The sequence below is a fragment of the Mastigoproctus giganteus genome, chromosome 11 (assembly GCF_048544385.1).
Source record: "Mastigoproctus giganteus isolate SK-2022 chromosome 11, ASM4854438v1, whole genome shotgun sequence".
NCBI classification, from domain to species: domain Eukaryota; kingdom Metazoa; phylum Arthropoda; class Arachnida; order Uropygi; family Thelyphonidae; genus Mastigoproctus; species Mastigoproctus giganteus.
Window position 1 is genome coordinate 172,142,628 of NC_143585.1, and position 27,618 is coordinate 172,170,245.

At 37.7% G+C, this 27,618-nt stretch overlaps 1 protein-coding gene across 1 annotated transcript in view; it reads right to left on the reverse strand.

Annotated features, from left to right (window-relative positions):
* Grip163 (gamma-tubulin complex component 6) overlaps positions 1–27,618 on the reverse strand; it is a 916,232-nt gene that overhangs the window by 461,654 nt on the left and 426,960 nt on the right. Inside the window, exons 16-17 of the mRNA XM_090384619.1 lie at positions 19,497–19,588; positions 13,295–13,434 (exon numbers count right to left, since the gene is read on the reverse strand). Of these exons, the coding sequence (XP_090240745.1) occupies positions 13,295–13,434; positions 19,497–19,588 (232 nt within the window). The remainder of the gene's footprint in view (positions 1–13,294; positions 13,435–19,496; positions 19,589–27,618) is intronic.

Below are 27,618 nucleotides of genomic sequence, written 5' to 3' on the forward strand. Positions count from 1 at the left end.
TGTCCATTGTGCAGGTGATACAAAAATGAATAAAATAAAAAGAATTTTATATTTCCAGCAGTTAAACAAAATACAATAAAGAAATAAAATCCAAAATAAAAGAAAAACAAAAAAAAATTAATAATGAAATATGCACACTTCAACTAAGCTTCTATCTATAATGGATAGGTGATGATACAATGAACGATAGAGAATGTATAGAGAATAGAAGGGTGAAATGGGTTTTTTTTTTTTTTTTTGGCTGATGCTGTATAAGCTTGTATTCTTTCATTATTTGCCACTACTAATACTTTTCATGCTGGTGCAATTGCTGTTAGGAGGCACAACGTGAAGCATACTGTCAATATCAGAGGCACGCTAACACATGGTTAGCATGCAATTGTGCATTGTTAATATCATACATATTAATTATAACTAAACAAAAATTTTGTTATTTTAATATTTTCAGTTGGAAACAATTTTCATTAAAAAAATCAAATAAAATTTCATTTTAATCTTCACTAAAATGAGATTTTCATTATAGAGCTAATTTGTTAAATGTTTCAGGGAGATGGGACAAAAAGAAACATTGATTAAACTAATCATTCTGTTATAATGATGTTCACTAAAATGATATTTTATTGTATAGAGATATATTAGTATTAGAAGTGGTAAATTAAGCAAGAAAGCAAGCTTTTAAAGAATCAGCCAAAAAAAAAAAATAAATAAATAAATAATAATAAATAAATAAAGAATCCTACATCACCCATCCATCCCCTCCAATAGTTTGTCTAGTTCTTTAATTTTTTCTAACTACCCACTTTCACAAAATGGATGGAAGTTTGTTCCAACAATTAACTACCCACTATTAGAAGGCAAACTTCTGCACATCTATCCAACAAACATCCTTCCTCAATTGGAATTTATGACCTCTCATTTGTAAGGTTTATGTACTGTTCAAGGTTTAGGCCTAAATGAATGTCAGCTGTCAGAATTAATGAGACTTGTGGAAGAGAAGAAAAATGCATGCGATGCACATAAATTATCGGGCGACACAGAAGCCTATGATAGATAAAAGCTAATCTGTAATCAAGTCAAAAAAGAAGTTAGGCAAGCGAAGGCAGATTATGAGAAACCTTTGGCAAAGGATGCAAAAAAAAAAAAAAAAAAAAAAAAAAAACAGCAAATACTTCTTTACTTATATCAACTCTATAAAGCTAAGAGCAGCTAAGGCTTAATCTATCCTATGCTTTGGTAATATTTGAAAATTACAAAAGAATTACCTCAATATTTCTTCATAGGATAACTTCTATACTCAATTCTCCAGGCCTAATTAAAATGATTTAAAAACGCATAGAATCTTCTATAAAATTATTAAATGTGTTCAACATTTATTGATGGTTCAACAGTTGAGGATCCTGCTCAGGTGGCTAACAATCTAAACGAGTATTTTGCATCTACATTCACGCATGAGGAGTTATTCAGGAAGGAGAATGATGTAGGTAAAGTAAACATTGGCAGTGAGCTGGATGATTTTGTAATAACTGAGAGGAAAGTGGAGGAGAGATTGTTGAGGATAAACATAAAAAAGGCACCTGGGGTGGATGGGATCTATCCAGTTATATTAAAGGAGGCAGCAAAGGAAGTATGCAAACCCCTAGCCATAATTATGAGAGCTTCTTTGGACTCAGGGGAGGTACCCATAGACTGGAGATGTGCAAATGTAACCCCAATTCACAAAGGAGGATCAAAGGCTGACACAAGTAATTATAGACCTGTTAGTTTAACTTCTGTTCCAGGTAAATTAATGGAGGCACTGGTTAAAGAAGTACTGCAGGATCATCTAGACAAGAATTCAGTTATAGCTCAGACGCAGCATGGTTTTGTTAAGGGCAGGTCTTGCCTGACCAATTTGATTGGATACTATGATCTAGTCACAAAAGAACTGGATGCAGGGAATAACTTTGATATTATATATTTGGATCTTAGAAAGGCTTTTGATACTGTTGCACATGGAAGACTGCTGCACAAATTGGAGCAGTGTGGCATTGGAGGCAAATTGCTGCTATGGATAAGGGGATGGTTGAGTGGCAGAAGACAGAGAGTGGTAATCAATGGACACTGCTCAACGTGGACTAATGTTATTAGTGGAGTTCCTCAAGGTTCAGTGTTGGGTCCATTGTTGTTTTCGGTGTTTATGAATGATATTGATGATGGGATATCAAGTTTAATGTCTAAGTTTGCAGATGATACAAAGGTTGGCAGGGTCGTTAAGGACACTACTGACGCTACGCTGCTGCAACAGGATCTGGAAAGGTTGAACAGATGGGCTGAGAGGTGGCAAATGAAGTTTAACATTGACAAATGTAAAGTACTACATATGGGTAACAGTAACCCCAGAGCAATGTATCAACTCTGCGGTACTACACTGACAGTGGTGGAGAATGAAAAGGATCTGGGGGTAATTGTGCAGGCAGATATGAAGTTCTCTGAGCAGTGCAGACGAGCTGCAAGAGTAGCTCATGGTGTCTTGTCAATGATATACAGGAATTTTTCTAGCAGGGATAAGGAGGTGATTATTCCCTTGTATAAGGCAATGGTTAGGCCACATCTTGAGTACTGTATACAGGTCTGGAGGCCTCATTTCAAGAAGGATGTAGAGCTGCTGGAACGGGTACAGAGAAGGGCAACAAGATTAGTAAATGGAACAAAGGGTTGCTCTTACGAAGAAAGGCTTAAGTTTTGCAAATTACAGAGTCTGGAGACTAGGCACCGGAGAGGTGATCTGATAGAGGTGTATAAGGCTTTGAATGGTTTGAGCATGCTCAATGCCAATGGGATTCTTCATCTTTCTCAGAATAATCACCTCAGAGGGCATAGATTCAAATTGAGGAAGGACGGATGTCGGATAGATGTGCGGAAATTTGCCTTTGGCCAGCGGGTGGTTGGTTGGTGGAACCGACTTCCATCACTTGTTGTTGAAGTTGATAGCCTAAACAAATTTAAAGCTCAACTGGACAGGTATTTCGAACGAACGGAGGGGTGAAATGGGAGAGGGGTTTTTTTTTTTTTTGGCTGATGCTGAATAAGCTTGCTTTCTTGCATCATATGCCTCTACTAATGCTAATGCTAATGTTTACATTCTCAGAACATGAACGATCCAAAGCCCCAGGATCACAGTCGAAAGCCGCAACCTGACCCCAGTTTCATCAAACCCTCCATGAATCCATCAGTGACTGAAAACATTATGTCAGATATTTAAAAATAGATGTTGATAAAATAAATCATGAAATTTATTTATTTCGTATGATGTGATCAATACACGAAGGAACCAGTTTTTTCTTGCTTCCTTCGTGTATCGTGGCTGGGATATCCAACCAACCGGTTGGTTTGGCACCATCATGATATCCAGCCCGAGGCAGGAATCGAACCCACGACCTTTGGGTTGCCAGGCAGACACTTTACCTACCCAGTCGGCAATCATGAAAAAAAATCTAAATAAAACCACGATCATAACAATAAATTATGAAACTTTCCCTCCTTAAGGCGACTAATCTTTTCGACTTCCGTCGGTTCACAGGTCGGAATACAAATGCACGATGTATGTTCATTCCACAATATTAATAGGAGATTACTCGTTAGCATGCATGTGTGTAAAAGTCCATGAATTCGAAATAAGAAACGGACTTCGTATGTTGATCGAGTTATTATGTAGTCTCATTTCTAAGGTTATCACAATTAGTAATTTTGTGTAATTGTGTTGTATGTTTAAAACGTTAGACTCAGAATTTTCTTTCCATTCCAGAAATAAGTATCATGCTCTCCTGTTCAATGAGGCTAAGATTTTAAACATACAACTTAATCACAAAAAACTACTAATTGTGGCAACCTTAGAAGTGAGACTACATAACAACTTGATCAATATATGATGCCTATTTCTTATTTCAGATTCATGGACTTTTATATGCATGCATACTAACAAGTAATCTCCTATAAATATTGTGGGGAATGAACGCACATACTCACTTGTATTCCGACCTGTGAACACAACGGAGGTCAAAAAGCTTGGTCCCCTTGAGGAAGGAAAGTTTCGCAATTTATTGTCATTGTCGAACTTCCATTAAATAGATTTTATTTTATGATTTATTTTATCAATGTCTATTTTAAGTATCTGACAAATGTTTTCAGTCAATCATGGATTCATGGAGGGTTTGATGAATCTGGGGTTGGGTTGGGGCTTTCGACTATGATCCTGGGCTGTCGGATCATTCATGTTTTGAGAGTGTTGAACACATTTAATAATTTTTCATAATTTTAAAGAAGTTTTTATGCATTTTTAAATCATTCTTAAATCATTTTAATCGAGCCTGGAGAGTTGAGGATAGAAGTTATCCTATGAAGAAATATTGAGGATACTCTTGTAATTTTCAAAAATTATCATGTTGATCCACTTGATATCGATGATCCTGCTCAGATAGCTTACAAACTGAATGAGTATTTTGCATCTACATTCACACATGAGGAATTCTGCAGGGAAGTGGAGAACAGAAGCTTATTAAACTCTAACAGGGAGCTTAATGATTTTGTAATAACTGAGAGCAAAAAGGAGGAATAATTGTTAAAGTTAAACATAAAAAAGGCAGCTGGGTGGATGGGATCTATCCAGTTATATTAAAAAAGGCGGTAAAGGAAGTAAGCAAATCCTTAGCCATAATTATGAAAGCATCCTTGGACTTGGGGGAAGTCCCCACGAACTAGAGATGTGCAAATGTGTCCTCAATTCACAAAGGGGGATTGAAAGGTGACATGAGTAATTACAGACCAGTTAGTTTAACTTCTGTTCCGGGTAAAATAATGGAGTGACTGGTTAAAGATGCATTGCAGGATCATCTAGACAAGACTGCAGCAATAATTCAGACACAGCATGGGTTTGTTAAGGGGAAGTGTCTTGTCTGACCAATTTGATTGGATACTATGATGTGGTCAAAAAGGAACTGGATGCAAAAAATAATTTTGATATCATATACTTGAATTTCAGGAAAGCTTTTGATACTGTTGCACATGGAAGACTACTATAATAATTGGAGCAGTATGACAGTAAGGACAAGTTGCTACAATGGATGAAAAATTGATTGAGTGGAAGAAGACAGAGAGTAGTAATTAATGGACACTGCTCTTTATGGATTAATGCTATTAGTGGTGTTCCCCCAAGAGTTCGTGTTGGGCCCATTGTTGTTTTGCCTATTTATCAATGATACTGATGAAGGTATACATCAGGCTTAATGTCGAAGTTTGCAGATGTTATAAAGGGCTGCAGGGTTGTAAATGACAATAATGACAGTACGCTACTACAACAGGATCTAGAAAGTTGGGCAGATGGGCTGAGAAGTGGTAATTGAAGTTTAACGTTGACAAATGCAAAGAACTGCATATGGGTACAAGTAACCACTGAGAAACGTATAGACTCTGCAGTAATACACTCTGGGTGGTAGAGAATAAAAAAAGACCTAGGGGTAATTGTGCAGTCAGATATGAAGTTATTCTGGCAGTTCAGACAGGCTGCCAGAGTTTGTCATGGGGTCTTGTCATTTATATACATGAATTTTGATAGTAGGGATAAGGAGGCAATTATCCCTTTGTATAAGGCAATGGTCAGGCTGTGCCTTGAGTCCTCCACACCTGCATACAGTACTCAAGGCATGGTCTGACCATACAGAAAAGGCTATGGTCAGGCTGTGCCTTGAGTACTGTATGCAGGTGTGACTCATTTTAGGAAGCTTTTAGTTGTTTGGTTTTTAGGAGCATTAGCAACTAAGGCCATATTGCTCCGGGATATGCGGTGGTCATTCCCTGACCTTTCCGCATCCTCCGTATTTGGTTTTAGGAAGCATGTAAACTTGCTAGAGTGAGTATAGAGAAGGGCAACAGCATTGGTGAGGGGAACAAAGAGGTCCTCTTACCAAGAAAGGCTTAAGTTCTGCAAATTACAGCATCTGTGCGAGGTGATCTGATTGAACTGTATCGGAGGTGTATAAGACCATGATCGGAGCAGGCTCAACCCGATCAAGGTCTTATACACCTCAATATGATGGGATTCTTCCTCTGACTAAGATTATAAACCTGAGGGGACATAAATTCCTATTGAGGAAAGACAGTTGTAGAACAGATGGGCAGAAATTTGCCTTTAGCCAGCGGGTAGTTGATTGCTGGAACAGGTTTCCATCTGTCACTGTGAAAGTTGATAGCTAATATAAATTCAAGGAAGAATGGATAAACTTTTAGAGAAAATGGATGTGTGAAATGGGATATATATATTTTTTGCCTTAATATTAGCAGAGGCATCATATGCCTCTGCTAATGTTATGGCTCAGCAAGAGGAAGAATGCCGTCAGCACTGAGCTTGCTCAATCCTTTCAAAGCCTTAAACCCCTCAATCAGATCATCTTGCTTGTGCCTAATCACCAGAATCTGTAATTTGCAGCACTGAATCCTTTCTTGGTAAGAACACCATTTTGTTCCTGTCAAGAATCTCGTTGCCTTTCTCTGCACCTGTTCCACAAGATCTACACCTTTCCTAAAATTAGGCCTCCGGACTTGTATACTCAAGATGTGGGCTAACCATCACCTGGTGCAACTGAGATTACCTTCTTATCCATGCTAGCAAAATCCCTGTATATCATAGACAGACAAAACCGCAGGAACTGTCCAAATGGAGCTGTCTGCACTGCTCAGAGAATTTCGTATCTGACTGCACAATTACTCCCAAGTCTTTTTCATTTTCCACTACCCCAGTTTAATACCACATGGCTTAAGTTACTCTGGGATTACTGCTACCCATATGTAGTACCTTGCATCTGTCATTGCTAAACTTCAACTGTCATTTCTCAGCCAGTCGATCTAATTTTTCTAGACCTTCTTGCAGTAGCTTACCTTGATTACTGTCATTACCCACCCTTCCAACCTTTATATCCTCTGCAAAATTAAAAATTAAGCCTGGCATACCTTCATCAATATCATTAATAAATACATAAATAACAATGCACCCAGCAGCAGACAGCAAAGGATTCAACTAATAACATTATATATACATATGTAATTGTTATTGTACACAAAAGTGATATATACAATATACCTTTGCCACCAGCAATGCCAGGGATTTTACATTGGTTGGTGGGAAATGCCCATGGTGGATGGAGCACACTTTGAGAATTTGGGTTAACCCCCACCCCCAAGCCAATTACAAAATAGGCTTCAGAAAATACTTTGATTATATTCATACAGACAATATTAATTATTATATGTACTTTAAATATGTACAATATAATAATATATGATGTGCAGTTTTCCTGGTTGGGGTTATGCCTTCGAGGATTTGTCTCCCGTATTTTCGGTCCTCTGCAAATTTGTAGAGGTTGCCATCAATTTCTTGGACCATGGCAATCTGACATCAATCTGGGTTGAGGGATTCCCCAGCAGCACAGTTCCCAGATATTTGCTCCAATATTATTCCTAGTAGTCAGTTAGGATGAGACATCTTTATGTTTCCAGAAATGGTAGTCAAGCAAAGATGAATGCGGTATTGAATTTGGACTTTTCTGGATGGACGGCGATGTCTGTGCATAATCCAAAGAAGAAGCCAGTATTCGGCTGAGTACATGTTTTGATGTTGCTGAGGGCTGCAGACGGCCAAATTTCTAAGGCATATAATACGTCAGAGTATATAGATGTGTATATATACCAATGAGTCACATTCAGATCCTTAACTTGGAGAAGTTGTTGTTTAGTAGCCCAGTGCATTTGCCAGAATTTTTTTATTAGCTTCTCAATGCGGGGATTGAAGCTCAGTTTATAATAGAGGACAATTCCCAAATCCGTGTGTATACTGACCACTGGAATGAGAATACTGTCTAGAGAAGCTTGTACTTTAGTAAGTTGATGCTTAAGAAAAAAGACAAATTTGGACTGATTTGGCATTGCTAATTAGTAGTCTGAATTGATCAAGATAGGATCCTATGTCGTAACTTTTTATTGATCATATTACTAACATTTGAGGTATGTTCACCAGGGTTAATCTGAGTTTGTAGCATAATATCATCAGCATAACAGGTTATGTCGTCTTTGTCTTGCACAAATAGAACAAGGACTGCTGTAAATAATGCTCCAGAGAGGACTCCATCTTCGGGAACTCCTGGCAGTGATCTTTCTCAAGATCATATCTTGATCCATTGTAAAAAAAACAGCAGGGTTATGATAAACCACAAAAAGTCACCTTTTATGTGGAAGTAATTTTCTAGTAGGTAAAAAAGTAAGGGGATTCCGATCAAGACAAAGGCAGCTTCCAGGTCAACTTATGTGATGTCAAACTCTGATTTAGCTTCTAGGGCTCTAAAGATGATGCTGGTTATGGACATTAAATTATTGCCTGTGGATCTTCTGGGAATGGCAGAGTGAATTTGTAGAGATTTGTGAGGGATGATTTGATTGGCGATGGTGGAGAGAAATGGCTTCTCCATGAGATTTAAGAGGCTGGAGAAGTGAGAGATTGGCCTGAACTGTTTGAGTATCGCAAATTGGCATTTAGGATGTCACCTCACAGCACATCTGTTCCATAGAGTAGAAAAGTATTGGTCATTTAGTATATGGTTAAAAACTGATACTAGCAGATTAAGTATAAACATGGTGAGACATCTGATCATGAATTGCAGCATAAGGTTGTGGTCTGTAGCTGCAGTGGTGGCAATTCATTTATAGCAGTTATAAGCTGCTTCCTTGTGATGCGAATGATGGTGAGCATATGAATTGGGACATTGTTGACAAGTAAGCTGCCTGGATATGTTGGGGCCACAGTGTTTAAGAACCGTACAATGTGGTTCATCCACATATCAACGTCCAGTGTTTTCGGAATTCCTCTGCCGAGAATCTTAAAATCATTTGTTTTTTCGTATGGTTGAATTTAATTTATTTTAGTAACTATAGGTGATTTCCAGTGGTTGAGCACTGCCCAGGCTCTGGAGAAGCAATCCAATCTGGTACAGTACCCAACTCTTTCCATCTTCTATGCAGATTTTGTTTTCCTTGAAAGCTGTTATTTAAATGTAAGTGTCCACCAAGCTCTCAAACTGGAAGTGATAAAGACAGCCTTTGTTGCACCATAACTTGCGATGCTTTCAATCCATCTGGTCATATGCTCAGCTCACTGAAGATCACAATTATTGAGATCTTTCCAAGGGATAGGGGATGCGACTTCAAGACATGATAGATCAATGAATTTGGGTGATGTGATCTCTTTTATCTTTTTTGGAGCTTTGGATATTGAAGTTAGGAGCAGTTAAGAGCAAAAGTATGGCAATGGGTTCATGATTGGATTGGAAAGGATTGTCAGGACCATCGTCGATGTCACAGGGTGGTAATTAAGTAGACTGATCACCAGTGAAACCTGGTAAAGTGTAAAGTGTGTTTGGTGTCAAGCGGTACCAGGGGTTTCCCCCATCTCCGCATTGCTTGCATTGTGATGGGTGTGCCAGTTTACTGGAAATGCCAGAGATTCAAAAGTGTATGGATATTCTCCATGTGTAGTGTCGTGTACCGTTGTTCATCTGGTCATTTAGCTGCTGGAGCCCTACTGAGGCCCAATGTTGCCCCACTTTAGCCCCGTGGAGGCAGACCATGAAATACCAGTCCACTAAGATTTACTCTGGCAGGTCCTGCCACCTAATTTCCTGAGAATTCAGTGGCTAGGACCTTAAAAAAAAAAAAATATATATATATATATATATATATATATTCTTATAGAACAATAGAATGGAGAAGCTATTGGTATATGCGGGGAGGGGAACTAAGATTTAGATTAGATTAGATAAGCAGTATTACGTTAACATGAAATAGATCAGGGTCACTGCAAACGCAAAAATACCCTACAACCATAATGTATATTATTAGTGCAAAATATAGTAAGTAGATATTTATTCTTAGAATTAGACTAATGAAAATACGGTGTACCCTGGGAGCGATATATGTGTTGACCGAAAAGGGGGGGGAAGATAGGAAACGAAATTAAAATAAATATAACAAAGGAAAAAATAAATAAACCAAATGGAATTTTGAAGAGACGACCAAGGTGGAAATAGCATTGCGGTGTCATTCATAATTTTAGTGTCTAAAATTATGAAAGACACTGTAATTTTCCTTGGTGATTTTAATGTTCACAACTCCAGCTGGCTTCCATTTTCTAGTCACACCGACCCAGCTGGTAAAGATGCTGAGCCTTTTGCAATTTCCAATGACCTTGCAGAGATTGTTCATTTACCTACAAAAATACTGGATAATCCTATCCATACAGCCAAAACGCTTGATCTGTTTCTCACAAACAACCCTTCTAAGTACACATCGAAGTGAATGGTCCTTCAGGTACCCCAGATCACAACTTGTGATTGTCTCTTCTCCAATAGAGCCTCATGGCTATTTTTCTCATGGCTATTCCCAAACTCGTATTGTTTGGCATTACAAAAATGCAAAATGGAATGACCTTTTCTTCTTTTCCTTGGTCAGACTACTGTTTCAAAACTTCTGATGTCAACGTTTGCTCAGATCGTGTCAGTGAAATTATTCTTGTAGGAATGGAATCCTTTATTCCACACTCCACTTTAAAATCTCATCCTTTATCTAAACCTTAGTTTTCCAATAAATGTGCTAACGCTGTTCAAGAGAAGAATGTTGCATATCGTAATTGGCTTGTTTCCTCTTCTTCAGTTTCATTTTCTGCCTACACCAAGCTCGCAACAATTGTAAAGCAGTCATTAATCAGTCCAAACTCGATTTTGAACAGGCGAAGAGTAGAAAACTTGCTTCTTGCCCTAATGGTAGCCGAGCATTCTGATCTCTTGACAAAGCTATTGGCCGCAACGTTTGCCCATCTCTGCTCCCACCTGACAAAACCAGATAGTTCTGTTGTCATTTCAGCCAAGGATAAAGCTGACCTGCTAGCATCCCATTTTTCCTCCAACTTGTATATTAATGATCTTGGTAAAACACCTCAAACCATTCCCAACATTCTCCATTCAATGCCTCCTGTGGTCTTCCGTCAAAAGGATGTCAGAAGGATTTTGATGAATCTTGATGCTAAGAAAGCTCCATTTCCCGATGGTATATCTCCACTTGTTCTCCTGAACTTACTTCTGTTCTTTGCTGCCTTTTTTTCCAAAGGTGTTTTTCCTTCTATTCTTATTCCAAAGGTGTTTTTCCTTCTACTTAGAAATTTGCTCATATCCAGCCAGCTCCTAAAAAAGGGTCACAAATCCCTCCCATCCAATTATCGTCCCATTGCAATTATTTCTACTCTTTCTAAAGTAATGAAGAAATCAATTAACTGCCAACTCTTAAACTACCTAGAAACCTTCTGTCTGATCATCGATTGCCAGTGTCAATCCTCTGGTGGTATTCTGGCTTATGTTACCGATTTATGGAAAAATTCAAAGTAAAAGTTTGAATCTCTCTCTCTCTCTCTCAGGGTAACATGGGATTTTTTTTTTTTTTTTTTTGTTGTTGATGAAACACAGGCAGTTGCTCTTGACATCTCAAATGCTTTCAATTGTGTTTGGTATAAAGGTTTTCTAAAGAAGCTCCCATCTTATGGTTTGCAAACTGTTTTTTTGTAATTGATTATCCAATTTTCTCTCTGATCGCTCACTGAGGCTCACGGAAGATGGCTCTCTGTCCTCTAAGGTTCAGTTCTTTCCCCCACTATTTCCTCTTGTATATTAATGACCTTCTTCCCTTGACTGGAAATCCTATCCATAGTTTTGCCGATGATAGCACATTGCATTCCACTTTACATTTTGAAAAACCTTGCCCTGCTCAATCAGCTTCAACTTCTCGAATATCCACTACCAATTCCTAAAATGCCGATCTCCAGGTGGAGCAAAGACAACTTAGTTGATTTCAATCCTTCTAAAACTCAGTCTTGTCTTATGTCTTGCAAAAAAGGCTTCTTCTGCTCCTATGCTTATCTTTGGTGACACTCCGATTTCTAGGCAAAATGATATATCTCTTTTGGGGATTACCCTGACTTCTAATCTCTCTTGGCACAAGCACATTACAAATATTGTTTCCTCTGCATCTAAAAAACTTGGTTTTCTCTTTCGCTCTCAGCGTTACTTTTCTTCCAAACAGCTGCTCACTCTGTATAAATCGCAAATCCGCCCTGCCATGGAATATTGTTCCCACATCTGGGGTGGTGCTCAGGCTTTTGCATCTCAGGCTTCTTGATTCCATTCAGAAGAGGGCAGTTAGGTTAATTAATGACTCCTCTCTAACAGAGTCTCTCCACTCTCTGTCTATAGATGTACTGTTTCTGCTGCATGCCTTTTATACAGATACTTCCATGGGCACTGTTCTTCTGAATTGGCTTCTATGATTCCCGCTCTCTCTTTCAAAACAGTTCCAACACGTGCCGCCACCAGTGAACATCCATTTACTGTCCAACTTCAAACTCACAGAACAAACTTTTCATCTTCCTCGTTTATTCATTCAACTGCAGTTTTCTGGAACAACCTTCCTTCAAAAGTATTTCCTGAAAATTACAGTCTACAGAAGTTCAAGTCTAATGTCAACAAATATCTTCTTTTGTCTTCCCAACCTCCAACCCAAGCATGGTACAAATTCTAATACCTCTCCTGTTTGGGGTTTTCATAAAAAAAAAAAAAAAAGCAACCTTTAACATTTTTTAAAATGTCAATAATAGCTTATTGGATTAGTCAGTCACGATTTAATTTTTAGCAAACACACAAACAAATAATGCATATCTCATATATCACAGGTTTGTACGTTCGAATACTATTAGTATTAGCTGAGGCATATGATGCAATAAAGCAAGCTTATAGAGCATCAGCCAAAAAAAAACAAAAAACAAACCTTCCCATTTCACCCATCCAGTCACTCAAAATGTTTCCACTGTTGTGGAAGGCTACATGTAAGCTTTTCTTGTCCCTGGCTTTCTGCTGAAAATGACATAATATACCTGTTCCTTTGTTATTTACTGTTTATGATACATTCAATAAAGATTTATTTCTAATTTTATTCACGTACAGATAAACCAGGAATATATTCTTACTTTTGAATCCATAATTTTCCCTATCATTGATACAAAAATTTTAGAATAAAAGCCTTACTTCAATATCATTTTAAAAACCATTTATTCATAAATGACATTTAATACCATATTAGTTATTAAGAAAGGTATAATTCCCACACAAGGAGAATTCGATTACAAAGTTTTAAAATGTGTAACAGATGTAATTACATATATCAGCAAACTTACTTTTGGACAACACAGTTTTAGGAGATTGAGTGATTTGCCACACAAGAAAATAGCTGAAGACATATTACTCAAGAACGGAGGCACAAATTTATCAATTCCTTCCGTAAGCAATGTATAGCCTTGAGACCAATAACTTTCATCTAGTGAGATAAAAGTATTGTATTAAAGAACACTCCATAATTCATAAAATTGACAAATTAGGATGCCACTGATTAAATTAGCATAAAAGAAAAATAATGTAAATAAATTGCAGATAATACAACAGTTCATCTTTGGTAGTATGCCTGAAAACCACACATTGTGTGATTTGTCAAGTTTTTGAGTCGGGTAAAACAATGTAGGAATTTTGATGTGAGAGGGCATATTGAGGTCGCATATAACAGAAAAGTGAAAAAATTGTCCACTTTTATAATTCTTAAATGAGGGTAAACATGAGATAAACTATTTCATACCTATATCACTTATATATACCTTTCCGATTAGGATCACAGAGGTTGGGGGGGGGAGTCTATACAGCCAGTTACTAAAAAGGGGTAACATATCCCTCGAACCAATTTTCATTCCATTGCACTTATTACTACTCGAACTTAATAGAGAAATCAATTAACTGTCAACTCTTAAATTACTCAGAAACCTTCCATCTGATCAATGATCACCAGTACGGTCAGTGTCAATCCACTGGTGATATAGGAGGCTGATGTTCCTTACCCATCTATGGACAAATTCAAAAGCAAACTGTGGTTTAAGTCAATCAGTAGCTCTTGATGTTTGATCATGTTTGATATAAAGGTCTAAATAAGCTTCCATCTTATGGTTTGTTGACTGTCATTTGTAACTGGGTATCCAGTTTTCTTAGAGGGGAACAGGTATTCTGTGTGTCTATCAGACACTCAGCCTAAAACACTGATGGATCCAATATCTCTCTATTACAGAAGATTTAGGAGAAGTCCGGTTGGCCTGGCTCCGTAAAATCCACTCATGCAGGCCTTCTTGATGGTAAGCCCTGTTACGTCACAGGTGGCAACGAACGTGTAGAGTGGTTCTCTTCAAGACGCCTGGTCAGCGTGAAGAAGAAAAGACCAAACCCTCCAGCATATGACAGCATGACAAAACAAATGTCCCTCAGTCCCCAGCAGCTTTCACTCTCCCTCTTACGGCAGCGAGAAGATCAGAGTGGAAGAAGAAGAAGAGGGTGCTAAGAATCTCTGGGTACGACCAGGCTGCCATGCACGGAAACTGAACTTGGCCTGTTATAACGTACGACCACTCATCGGTGAAGACAGGATATTAGAGCTGAAAAGGAATTAGAAAATGTGAATTGCAATATCATCGGTTTGGCTGAAACAAGAAGAAGAAATGAATCAATTATAAGTTTATCAAGTGGAAATCTGCTGTACACCAATGGAAACAGTGAAAGGAGTAAAGGTGGAGTTGGGTTTCTGGTCCATAAACATTTTAAAAACAACATTTTGGAATTCAAAAGGACATCACCAAGGGTGTCAAGACTAATACTCAAGATTTCTAAGAGGTACAAGTTAAAGATTATAATGATTTATGCACCAACATCGAGCCATGATGATGAAGAGATTGAAGAAATGTACACCGAAATTGAAAGTCTTCTAGATGAGCAGAAAACCCACTACACTATTATTATGGGGGACTTCAATGCTAAGGTTGGAAAAAGACAAAACAGCGCAGAAAGAGGAATTATAGGAAATTTTGGAATTGGTGAAAGAAATGAAAGAGGTGAAAGACTTGTGGAATTTGCAGAATCTCAAGGACTGTCAGTAATGAACACTTTTTTCAAGAAAAGGGTGGACATGGAAGAGTCCAAATGGATTAACTACTAATGAAATCAACTTCATCCTCACTAACAGAAGATATATTGTGAATGATGTTACTGTCCTGAATAAGGTAAATGTTGAAAGTGATCACAGAATGGTAAGATGTAGGAAAGGAAAGAAAAAAACACTTGATATAGATGTAGGAAAGGAAAGGAAAAAACTGACTCGAGTAAATAATACAATCGTCTTTGAGATAATAGAAGAGGAGAAAAAGCAGTATATATTGGAACTTAAGAACAAGTTTGAGCTTCTGCAGACTGCTCAGGACCAAGATATTAACGAGGAATATTACAACTTTCTGAAAGTGATAAAGCCCAAGAAACCTATAGGGAAAAAGAAATCCAAAGAAGAAAAAATTAGTCAAGAAACACTTGTCGTGATGAACCGAAGACGACAAATGAAAAGCAAGAAAAACACTGACAGGAAGAAAATTGAGTATACTGAGTTATGCAAAGCTATTAGAAAGAGACTCAGAGAGGACATAAGAAGATTTAGCACAAGAAAAGTAGAACAAGCATTAAGGGAAAACAAAGGATTTAAATCAGCAGCCATGAGCAGTAATACAGAAAGACAAATGATACTGAAACTGAAGAATAGTGATGGTGTACTTATAAACAGCAGAGAAGGCATAATTCAAATACAAACAGCAGAAGACTACTATAGAGAATTATATAAGGAGCAGGGGAATGATGCCAGCAGTGGGGAAGATGGATTGCAAAGTAGCAACACATATGACATACCCGATATTCTTCATGATGAGGTAGAACATGCATTGAAGAAAATGAAAAATCAGAAAGCCCCGGGGGAAGATGAAGTTACTGTAGAGTTGTTAAAATTGGGAGGAAGAGACATAACACAAAAACTGGCAAGGCTCTTCACAAAGTGCATTAGAAAAGGTGTGACTCCTAAGCAGTGCAATAATGCAATCATAGTTTTGCTGCATAAGAAAGGAGATAAATCAGAAATTGGAAATTATAGACCAATCAGCTTGTTATCCCACATCTACAAGTTATTCACAAGGGTCATTACTAACAGATTAGAAAGAATACTGGATGAGAAACAACCGAAAGAGCAAGCTGGCTTTAGGACAAGATTCTCAACTACGGATCACCTTCACGTAATATCACAGCCAATGACAAAAGCAAATGAATATAAAACACCATTATACCTGGCATTTGTGGATTATGAAAAGGCATTGGCTCCATACAGCTTAAGGCAATTTTCGGGCACTGGAAAGACAAGGCATAGATACCCCACATATTATGATTTTGAAGAAAATATATGAGAGTGCTACCTCCTTTATTAGACTAGACAAAGACAGTAGGAAATTTAAAATTGAGAAAGGAGTTCAACAAGGAGACACAATATCTCCGAAGCTGTTTACTGCTGCCCTTCAGGAAGCTTTCAGAAGATTAGACTGGTCGCAGAAAGGAGTCAATGTGAACGGAGAGTACCTAAACCATTTACGATTTGCAGATTACATTGTGGTCATAAGCCACGATCCCAAAGAATTAGAGCAAAATCTTAATCAGTTATGCACAGCTAGTAAGGATTTTGGACTAAAGATGAATATGGCTAAAACAAAAGTAATGATGAACAAGTATGCCACAGAAAAAGAAATAATGATTGAAGGAACAGTAATTGAAAAGGTGGAGTCATATACTTATCTGGGACAAGTTATTAGCTGTAATAATGATAAATGGCTGGAAGTCAAGAGAAGAATAAATTTTGGATGGATAGCGTTCAGGAAATATAGTCACATACTGAAGAGCAATATCCCAGTTTGTCTGAAACGTAAAATAATGAACCAATGTATACTCCCCACCATGACTTATGGAAGTGAAACTTTGGCACTCACCAAAAGAATGGAAGAGGAGCTGAGAACTACACAGCGAAGAATGGAACGAATTATATTGTGAATCATGATGACAGATGGACTAAGAATGGTATCCAAGAGGAGCTACAAGAAAACCTTGAAGACAAAGGCAGAGATGGATAGATGAAATTCATGAGTTTGTGGGTAGTAAATGTATGGCCAGTGCTCAAAACAGAAGGTACTGGAAAGTTGCTGGTGAGGCCTTCATCCTGCAGTGGATTGAAAATGGCTGATGATGATGCTTCTTTAACCAGTGACTCCATTATTTTCCCTGGAATAGAAGTTAAACTAACTTGTCTGTAATTACAAATGTCACCCTTTGATCACCATTTGTGAATTGGGGACACATTTGCACTCTCCAGTTCATGGGGGACCTCCTGTGAATCCAAGGAAGCTTTTATAATTATGGCTATTATTTCCTTTGCTGCCTCCTTTAATATAACTGGACAGATCCCACGTACCGTGCGTTTAATATAACTGGATAGATCCCGACTCCTTTGTGCCTCTCTTATGTTCAGTTTGAACAATTTCTCCTCCACTTTGCTTTCGGTTATTACAAAATCATTCAGCTCCCTGCTAGAGTTTGATAAGGTTCTGGCTTCCACTTCCTTACAGACTTCCTCATGTGCGAATGAGGAAGTCTGTAAGGCAGATTTATCAACAATCGAACAGTCAATATCAAGTGGACCAATCTCATTCATCCCCTTCCTTTTAGTTTACATAAGTAAAGAACTCTTTGCTGTTTTTCTTTTCATCCTTTGCCAAAGATTTCTCATAATCTGCCTTCGCTTGCCTAACCTCCTTCATGATGTGATTATAGACTAGCTTATATCTACCACAGTCTTCTGTGTCACCTGATAATTTGTATGCATCCCATGCACTTTTCTTCACTGCTACAAGTCTTGTTAGTTCATCTGTCCTCCATTTAAACCTAAACTTCTAACAGTATTTCTTAGTTGGTATGAAAAGCCTAGTAACCTCTAAGATTACTTCCTTGAATGCTTCCCATTTAAAATTTGCTATTGGTAACATCATCAGTTGGGCCCACAGTATAGAATTTAAAAACTGTCTGAGACCGCCATAGTCACTTTACGAAAGCAAAAATCCTTCCCTTTATCCCTGATGGTTGTTACATCTTTAAGTATAATCCTACACTCTGTTTACGCTACGCTGTTTCAGAATGTCTTAAATTGGTGACACATATGGTCTGAAAGATGGCAAATGAAGTTTAATTCAAAATATAAGTTATTTCTTTTCCTCAAATAAAAGTTTGAGGAAAATAAATGTAAGGATTATATACAGACTGGGGAACATGGAATTAAAGATGGTTCAAAGTAAGAAAGATACCAGCATACGTGAAATTCTCCTTGCAAGTAATAAACCAATTATTGCCAATCCAAGTTACTTGCTTTTATACAATATTGATTTTTAGAAAAGAAAAATGGCAAAAAAAATAAATAGAACTAATAAATAAATAGAACTGTCTCATAGAAAATCATGTTTGAGTTTAATTAATATATCTAATTTGTTAGATAATACTAGTTCAGAATATGACGAGTAAAGTGATTTTAGTGCAATTAAACAATTTTGTATCATATATGAGTATTACAAATCTGTTTTGTTCACTATAAATGGAAGAGTTTCAAACATATTATGCATTTCTAGTGGTATTAATTTCTAGTGGTATTAATCAGAAGTACCTCCCATAATGAATGCTGGTCATCTTATCTAAAAATGATGGAAAAAGTAACTCTGCCCACCTTCATTGGGTGCTTGAATACCCTGCTGGGAGGAGGAATTCTGTCTGAGAAATATGCTTTTGATCAGATTGTAAACAGAAATGTTATTAGTGTGGGAACACAAAAAATGCACCATATGACAATTGCATAAAGTTAACCAATGTTTGGAAAGTAGACTTCAAAAAAAAAAAAATTGCCATTTTTGGAATATTTTTTTAAAAAATATTACCATAATAATCTGGGCTATATCAGACTGTTATTTTACTTTTTATACCAACAATAAAACCATGTTGAGTGAATGTTATTCTGATGTTCCCCCAATCAATGAATAGACTCTTTTTGAATCTATGTGCATATGATCAGAAGCATAAACCCCTCCTTCCCTTCTGCCTTCTGTGATGTTTCTTTTTTTTTTCAGAGAGAGAGAGAGAGATGATCCTTTAGATATCTTTAACCTTTTAACACATTCATTCAAGTTTTAGTTATTCCTAAAGCAAGTGAAATTGGGACAATGTATGCTCAGCAACATAGATGTGTAGTTAATCATCTTTTCTAAATTCTAACCAAATTCTATTAGCACATGATGCAATGTACTGATTCTATCCTTCCTAGTTTGTTGTGCAAAAATACCCTCCAATACCCATATCAGACAGTTCTTAATACACAGTACGGAACACTGATATAGTGTCCAACTACATTTCATATTAACAATCATTTGTAAGTGAAACTTGTTTTCTCCTTACCTTTAGCAGAAAGATAAGTATAATTAACTTGGACGTAAAACTCATTGTACAAATCATTACAGACTCCTTCAAATACCCATTCGTTAAGAAACCTAAAAATGACAAAAAAAAGTTTGTTATAGCAAAATAACTAATTTCACAAAAAGAAGTATTTTAATGCTTGCTTATAAATTATAGCAGAAAACCAGAATTAGAACAAGAAACCAGACCTCTGGTTCCCTGCTCTAATTCATGCTCAATCCTGCTCTAACTCTAAATTACATAAAAAGCCAGGATGCCATGTAAATGTGTTAACAGCGTTGACAATTTTTGTTGTGTGTGTGGTGATGTGACATTTTCCACTTAGAAACACTGACTCCACTTGTGAAGACAGGCTATTACCATTATTTTGGCCATAAGGTAGGGGATGAAGAAAAACCCTGGGCACCTCATATTTGCTATAACACATGTGCTGTAAATCTCTGTGGATGGATGAATAACAAAGGACGTTCAATGCCTTTTTCCATCCCAATGATTTGGAGGGAGCCTTCAAATGATGTAAATGACTGTTATTTCTGCATGGTGCCTCCTCTTCAGCATGGCAAGTCAAAAAAAAGGAAGTGAACTGTGGAATAACCCAATATCCCGTCAGCTATCTGACCAGTGGCAACATGGGGATGGTTTGCCTGTATCTCACCCTCCAGAAGAGTACACTTTGGAGTCTGATGAAGATGGGGAGAGTGTGAGGAATGAGGGTCAACCTGGGCCTTCAACAGGATCCTGATTTTGTGTCAGAAACTGAGTCACTGAGTGAGTCACACAGAATCACTCAAGGTGAACTAAGTGATCTAATTCGAGACCTAGAGTCGAAAGATAAAGCAGAGCTTCTGGGATCAAGGCTCCAACAGTGAACTCTTCTGCAACCAAATGTCAAGGTGTCCGTATACAGGAGCAGGCAGAATGCTTTGACTCCATATTTTAAAAGTGAAAACAACTTGTTGCCTGCTGTGATGTCAATGGTTTAGGGACAGCTTTGAATATGGAGCATAACCCACAGGACTGGAGGCTATTCATAGACTCATCAAAGCTAAATGTAAAAGCTGTTTTGCTTCACAATGGCAATGCTCTTCCTTCAATTCCTCTAGGCCGTGCTGTCCACATGAAGGACAGCATGGCCTGGAGACAGCACGACAATGCTGGGGTATAAGGACTGACTTTGCTGATTAGTAAGTGCCTATTGTGCGAGTCACAAGTGTCTTGAGACACAAATTAGTCTCCTTATACTTGAAACTGAAAGTTTCCGTTACTGCTCATACCTCCAGGTGGTCCGGGGTGGGTAGGTGAGGGGGGGAACCCCTTACCTAGCTAAATTGAGCAGGTTGATAAAAGGAAGAGGCTCTCATTTTTTCTTGAAATCAGGAGGGGTGTATTTTTCCTCTCCTGAGTGATATTAGAACATTTCCGTGCCCTTGCACTTTATAGTTATTGGCACAGCATTTCCGTGCCCTTTTGGACTTGTTTTAGAATTGCACAGTTGTGCTTAGTTTTTAGTCCAAGCGGTAATTAGAAAGGCCTTCGGGACCACTGCCTGTTAAACTTGGGCAGTGTTGTTTTTAACACAATATCGGAGTTCTGAGCGTTTTTAAGTTCCATTTCGGCTTAGTGGATCATTGGCTCCTAGTTCCCTAACTTACTGATTATATTATATGTAAATAGTTGATTATTCATCACATTTGGTGTATAGTTTTTAATTGTAAAATAATAATAAATTTTAGTTTATACAATGTTGTCTTCTTCAGAGGAAGTAATCCCTGAGGAGGATCTTGTGTTAGCAACAACTGACGTAACAGAAGATGAAAAGGAAGATATTGCACTGAGTGTACTGTCGCAAGCTCAGGAAATGACTGAAATTGGAATTTTTGCAGGAAAGACCTTGAAAAGGACACCAGTGAAAGATAGTTTAACACCAGTGCCAGGTCCTTCAGAGCAGGTGGTTACAGCATCAAAGAAAAGGAAATCAAGAAAGAGAATATCCGGAGGATTAACGGACAATGTTTCTGACGGGGATTTAAGTCAAAAAGAAGAAAAGAAAGGGAGAGACAGGTTCTGGAAAATCAACGATTCAAGGATTTGAACACATACATGATACTAGGGAATGACTGAATGCATTTTTGTGGGATCCATTAAGTAAAATTCCTACTGCCTCTATAAGGATCATAATGGACTATTGGGACGCGCTAGACAAGAAAGCACATGAAGTACAGACTGAAAATTTACTATTGAAGGATAGATTAAAGAGAAGTGGAAAAGATAGTAGTGCTGGGTATGCCGAGGCTGTAAAAAAGAATACTATGGAAGAGAAAGGAGCTCCAAAAGTATTAATAATAAAGGCTGATGTGGAGCGATTTAAAACTAGTGAAGAAGTTAAAGATGAGATTTTGAAGGAAGTGCGTCCGTTACTGACAAACATAAAAGTGCGTAACATAAGGACAATTTGTGATAGAGGTGTATTGGTCGAAGCTGATTCTAGTGAGGACCTGGCTAGGATTAAATCATGTCCAAAAATTCAGGAAATCGGATTAAAACATGCTGTACCAAGGTCGATAAACCCGAAAATTGTAATTTATGATGTAGAAGAAGACATGGAAAAAGAAGAATTTGTAGAACAGTTGTGACTAAAAAACTTTAAGGAATATGGAATCAGAGCTGTATTGTATTTGAGATAGACTTCTTGTAAATTTAAAGAAATTTTTACCGTAACTCAATGTTATTGATGTTTGAATTTTGGTCATATTGCCAAGTTTTGCAAAAGGGAGGTGGTTTGTGGACACTGTGCGGGTCCACATCTATATAAAGATTGTTCAAATAAAATAAAGGAACCAAAGTGTTGTAATTGTGTCAAGCGTGGTGTTGAGGCTGGTCATGTGGCGACGAGTAGGAATTGTCAGGAATGTGTCAGAGCTTTAGATTTACATAAGAAGAAAATAAATTATGGCTAAAAGTTTAAAAATAATTCAATTAAATGCCCAAAGAGCTAAAGCAGTTGCACTAGAAGTAAATAAATATATGGAGCAATATGATGTTGACATCGCACTTTTGCAGGAGCCATATACTCTAAAGGACCAGGTAATAGGGTATCCTAGACATTATAGGATAATAAAGGAAGGAACTAATCCTTTAGATATAATTGTAATTAGAAACCAGGATTTAGTGGTAACAAAAATTACCAGTTTATGTAATAAACATTATGCATGTTGTGAGATTTTGGGTAGTTTCGGTAGATGTTACCTTGTGTCCTTATATTGTCCACCGAGTGATGATATTGAAGATGCAGTGATATATTTAGAGCGGATGTATAGTGTGATAGGCTCCTGTGGGGTTGTGGTGTCAACTGACTCAAATGCAAATTCTCCATTGTGGGGCAGTGAGGGAACCGATGAGAGAGGTGTGATTCTTGAGGAATTCCTTGCTGCTTCTGGAATGGAAGTAATAAATGTTTTAGAACATATTCTGACTTTTAGCTCGGTGCATGGACAGTCTTCTATTGACTTGACAATGGCAACACAAAATATAGTACAGAATATTAAAAGTTGGAATGTGATAGATAGTACCAGTAATGACCACAATACCATCTCCTTTGTTTTGAGTTATGAAGGTCAAGGCAGGATGAGCATTGATACAGGGAGGTTCAAGACCAAAGATGTGATATGGTCCAGATTTGAAGAAGAATGTCTAGATAAGTTGAACGGTGTTGCTTGGACTTGTAGAAGTGCAGAAGATTGTGTTAAGTTAATGACTTCCATTATCATTAGTGCATGTGGGAAAATTATGAAGAAAAACTTTAAAGTTAGTAAGCCAGTGTTTTGGTGGTCATCAGAATTGACAGAAAAACGGAAGAATATGTTTCAAAAAAGGAGAAATTTTCAAAGAGTTAGAAGGTCAGGCGATAGTAATCTGTGCGGTATCTATAAAGAAGTGTATAAAGATGCTCGTTGCGATTATGTCAGTTTGTTGAATAAAACAAAAAAGGAAAGCTGGAGGAAGTTTGTTAGGGAGCGGGGATCTAGGGATCCATGGAGTTCGGTTTTTAATCTTATTACTAATAAAAAGGATATGCAGGATATTTTAAATACTCCTAATGATGCTGATACATGTATAGTAACATGGCAAGACTCCATGAACAGGATTCTGGAGGATCTCTTTCCGGCTGATTCTGGAGGATTGGGGCAGGATCAAATGCAAATGCTCGAAGAAAATATTAATTATAAGTCTAATGAGATCGATAAAGAATTTACTATAGATGAAGTAACTGAAGCCATAGACCGTGCAAAGGATGGTAGGTCACCGGGCCTTGACAGAATTGAGGTTATAGTTATGAAGAAGGTTTTTAATATAATGCCAGAAATTTATGTATTAGTTTTTAATAAATGTTTGAAGGAAGGTACTTTCCCGTCAAGTAGGAAAATTGCTGAAATAAAGTTGTTAGTCAAAAATACCGATAGATTGTTAAACGAAACGGGAGTGTATCATCCCATTGCTCTCTTGTCGGTTTTAGCAAAAGTTTATGAAAGGTTATTGATTAACCGAATAATGATTAAATATTATGAAAAGAATATGTCCTCTGAGAACCAGTATGGTTTCAAGAAGGGTAGGTCTACAGAGGACACAATATATAAATTGGTCCAGACCGTTGAGAGTTGTGATGGGAGATATGCCCTTGGAATTTTTATAGATTTTAAAGATGCTTTTGACAGACTGTGGTGGGAAGGTATCCTGAGTCGTATTAGGAGAACTGAATGCTCTGAAGTTTTGTTTAAAAGTTTTAGAAGTTATTTTCAAAATAGGGAAATTGTAGTTAGAAAAAAGTATTGTGAAATAAAAAGAAATGTATTTCGTGGCTGTCCTCAGGGTTCGGTGATTGGCCCTTTGCATGGAATATGGTATTAGATGAATATTTGGAAATTACAGTAGAAAATGTTGATAAAATAGCGTATGCGGGTGATCTTGTCCTAATAGTCCGGGGTTATGCCAGATTTGAGATAGAAAAAAGAGCAAAAGAGGCTCTAGAACAATTGTCAAATTGGGCTAATAAGTATAAGTTAGAAATTTCGAGAAACAAGACTGTTCAGATGCTTCTAAAAGGAAAGCTCAGCATGAACGTGCCCCTACCGTGAGGCTTCAGGGATGGACTGTTCGATATGTAAGGGTTACAAAATATCTTGGCATTAAAATACAAGAACGGATGATATTTTTAGAGCATGTTAAATATTTAAAACAAAAAGTTTGGACCCTGTATGCCAAGCTCAGGAGGGTTATAAGGAATGATTGGGGATCAAGGGTCGTTCCGTTAATTTACTATATGATTGTGCTTTTGTCCCCATAATTACTTATGCCTCAGGAGCTTGGGTACATAAAGTACAGAAAGTGATTATGATAAAGTATTTAGTACAAGCTCAAAGATTTGCCTTATTAGGCATAACCAGAGCATGTTGAACTGTCTCCTCTGAGGCCTTACAGGTCCTATCTGGTAAGATACCAGATCAATTTATGGTGTTGCTGTATGGGTTGGTCTATTATACAAAAAATAATATTAAAAGAACATTGTGGGGGGGATACAATCGTGTCCAGAAGATAAAATTTATCAGAAAAGTGATTTAAAAGTAGAAAAGAAAAGGATTTTGGGGAAAATATTTGGAATATGGCAAGAGCAATGGGAAAATAGCATTAAAGGTAGACCAACCTATATGTTCTTTCCAAAAGTAGATCTAATAAATGATAGCAACAAGAATTGGTTGCAGTTCAGTTTAAATGCAACTTACTTAATAACAGGGCATGGACTTGCTTTAAGACTGTATCAGTTGGGACTTAGGGATAGTGGTTTATGTGAGTCTGGAATTTTGGAGACATCTGAACATGTCATGCTCGATTGTCCAAATTATATAGATTTAAGATATGAATTGGAAAACTCAGTTGGTATGCTGGAGAGAGATGCTCTTTGGGCCCTGTTTGGAGATAAGACTGTTTACTTATTTTAATAAGTATGTCGATGGAGTATTTAAAAGAAGATTTCGATTGCTAGGTAGTAGTGGCCCACCTCCACGCGGCAGGGACGGAAACTCTCATCATTAAGATTAATGGAATTGATGTTCAAAGTTAAATCTTTCTGACGGAGGCTAAGAGGCCGTAATTTTCGTTTTATTTCTTTTGTGTGTTAATTTAATTGAGTTAATAAAAATGAACTCTTAAAGATAAAGAAAAATACCCATTTAGGTAAAATCCACAGATGAGCTACGGCTCAGGTAGTGGAATCCTCCATGGAGGCTAAAATGGAATGTCCACATGAAGGAGACATAAACCCCAAGGGTTCACATCTGGTGAGTATGGTCTTGGCACACCCACGGCCCTGAGCTGGATATCATCATTCTTCTCTTTCTTGGTGATTCCCTTTTACTTTCTCTCTCTCTCTCTCACGTCTGGTACAGCATAAGCTTCAGGCATCCTTGTACCATACGGCTAATAATAATAATAATATGAGAATATGAAACTGATTCTGGAAGCAATGAAGTACAAAGACCATCAATGGCAGATCTGCGGAGATCTGAAGGTGATTGCAATACTTCTGAGTATGCAGTTGGGATAGACGAAGTACTGCTGTTTCCTGAGTAAGTGGGATAGCCTAGCTATGGCCTTAAACTATAAGAGAAAAGTCTGGCCTAAAAGCGAAAATCTGAGCCTTGGGGAAAAAATGTCCAGCACAATCCTCTGGTTGATTGAAGCAAAATTCTTATGCTCCCCCTTTACACTTCAAACTGGGACTCATGAAGAGCTTTGTTAAGTGGATGAACAAGGATGGAGAAGCTTTCAAGTGCCAGAGAGGACAATTTCCACTGTAGAGTGATGCTAAGGTTAGGGAAGGAATCTTTCTTGGTCTGCAAATTCGTGAACTTCTAAAGGATGAAAACTTTGAGCAAGTTCTCTAAGGTAATGAGAATGCAGCTTGGGAAGCCTTTAAAAGTGTCGTGCATGAATTCCGTGGAAATCAAAGAACTGGAAACTATGTTGAGACTGTGAACAACCGTCTAGAAAAGTATCATCAATTAGGCTGCAACATGTCACTGAAAATCCAATTCCTCGACACTCATCTGGATTTCTTCCCTGACAACTGTGCAGTCAGTGAACGATGCACGGTGACTGATTCCACCAAGATATTTTAGCTATGGAAAGAAGATATCAGGGTAGGTGGAACACTTCTATGCTTACTGACTACTGTTGGAGAGTAACAAGAGATGCCCTGAAAGTGGAATACAAGCAACAAGTGAAAAGAAGGTGCTGTCATGAAAACGCCATATTTTGAGAACATACTTACGGTTCCTATGCAGTTTTTTTTTTTTTTTTTACAAAAGCCCCAAACAAGAGAGATATTAGAACATATAGTACTCAATACCATGCTTGGGTTGTGGGTTAAGAGAAGACGAAAGAAAATGTTTGTTGACATTAGACTTGAATTTCTGTAGACTGAAATTTTCAGGAAATACGTATGAAGTAAGGTTGTTCCAGAAAACAGCAGTTGAATGAATAAACGAGGAAGACGAACTTCTGTGAGTTTTAAGTTGGACAGTAAATGGATGGTGGCGGCAGGTGTTTGGACGATTTTGAAAGAAAGAGCGGGAATTATAGAGGCCAATTCAGAAGAACAGTGCCCATGAAAGTATCTGTAGAAAAGTCATTCAGCAGAAACAGTATGTCTATGAGATGTACTGGTTATGACAATATGGAGAGATTCTGTTAGAGATAAGTCATAAATTAACCTAACTGCCCTCTTCTGAATGGAATCTAGAAGCCTCAGAGAGGTTTTGGCGACACTGGCCCAGATATGTTTCTTCTGTTTGTTTTTTATTTGGTTTTTAGGAGCATTAGCAACTAAGGCCATATTGTTCCGGGGATATGCAGTGGTCATTCCCTGACCTTTCCACATCCTCAGTATTTGGTGGTCACAGGATCGAACCCCGGTCTGATCAAGAAGCGTGTGTATACGCACTGTTGCACCTGCCCACCTGGCTATGGAGGCGCTGCCCCAGATATGGGAACAATATTCCATGGTAGGGCAGATTTGTGATTTGTACAAAGTGAACAGCTGTTTAGA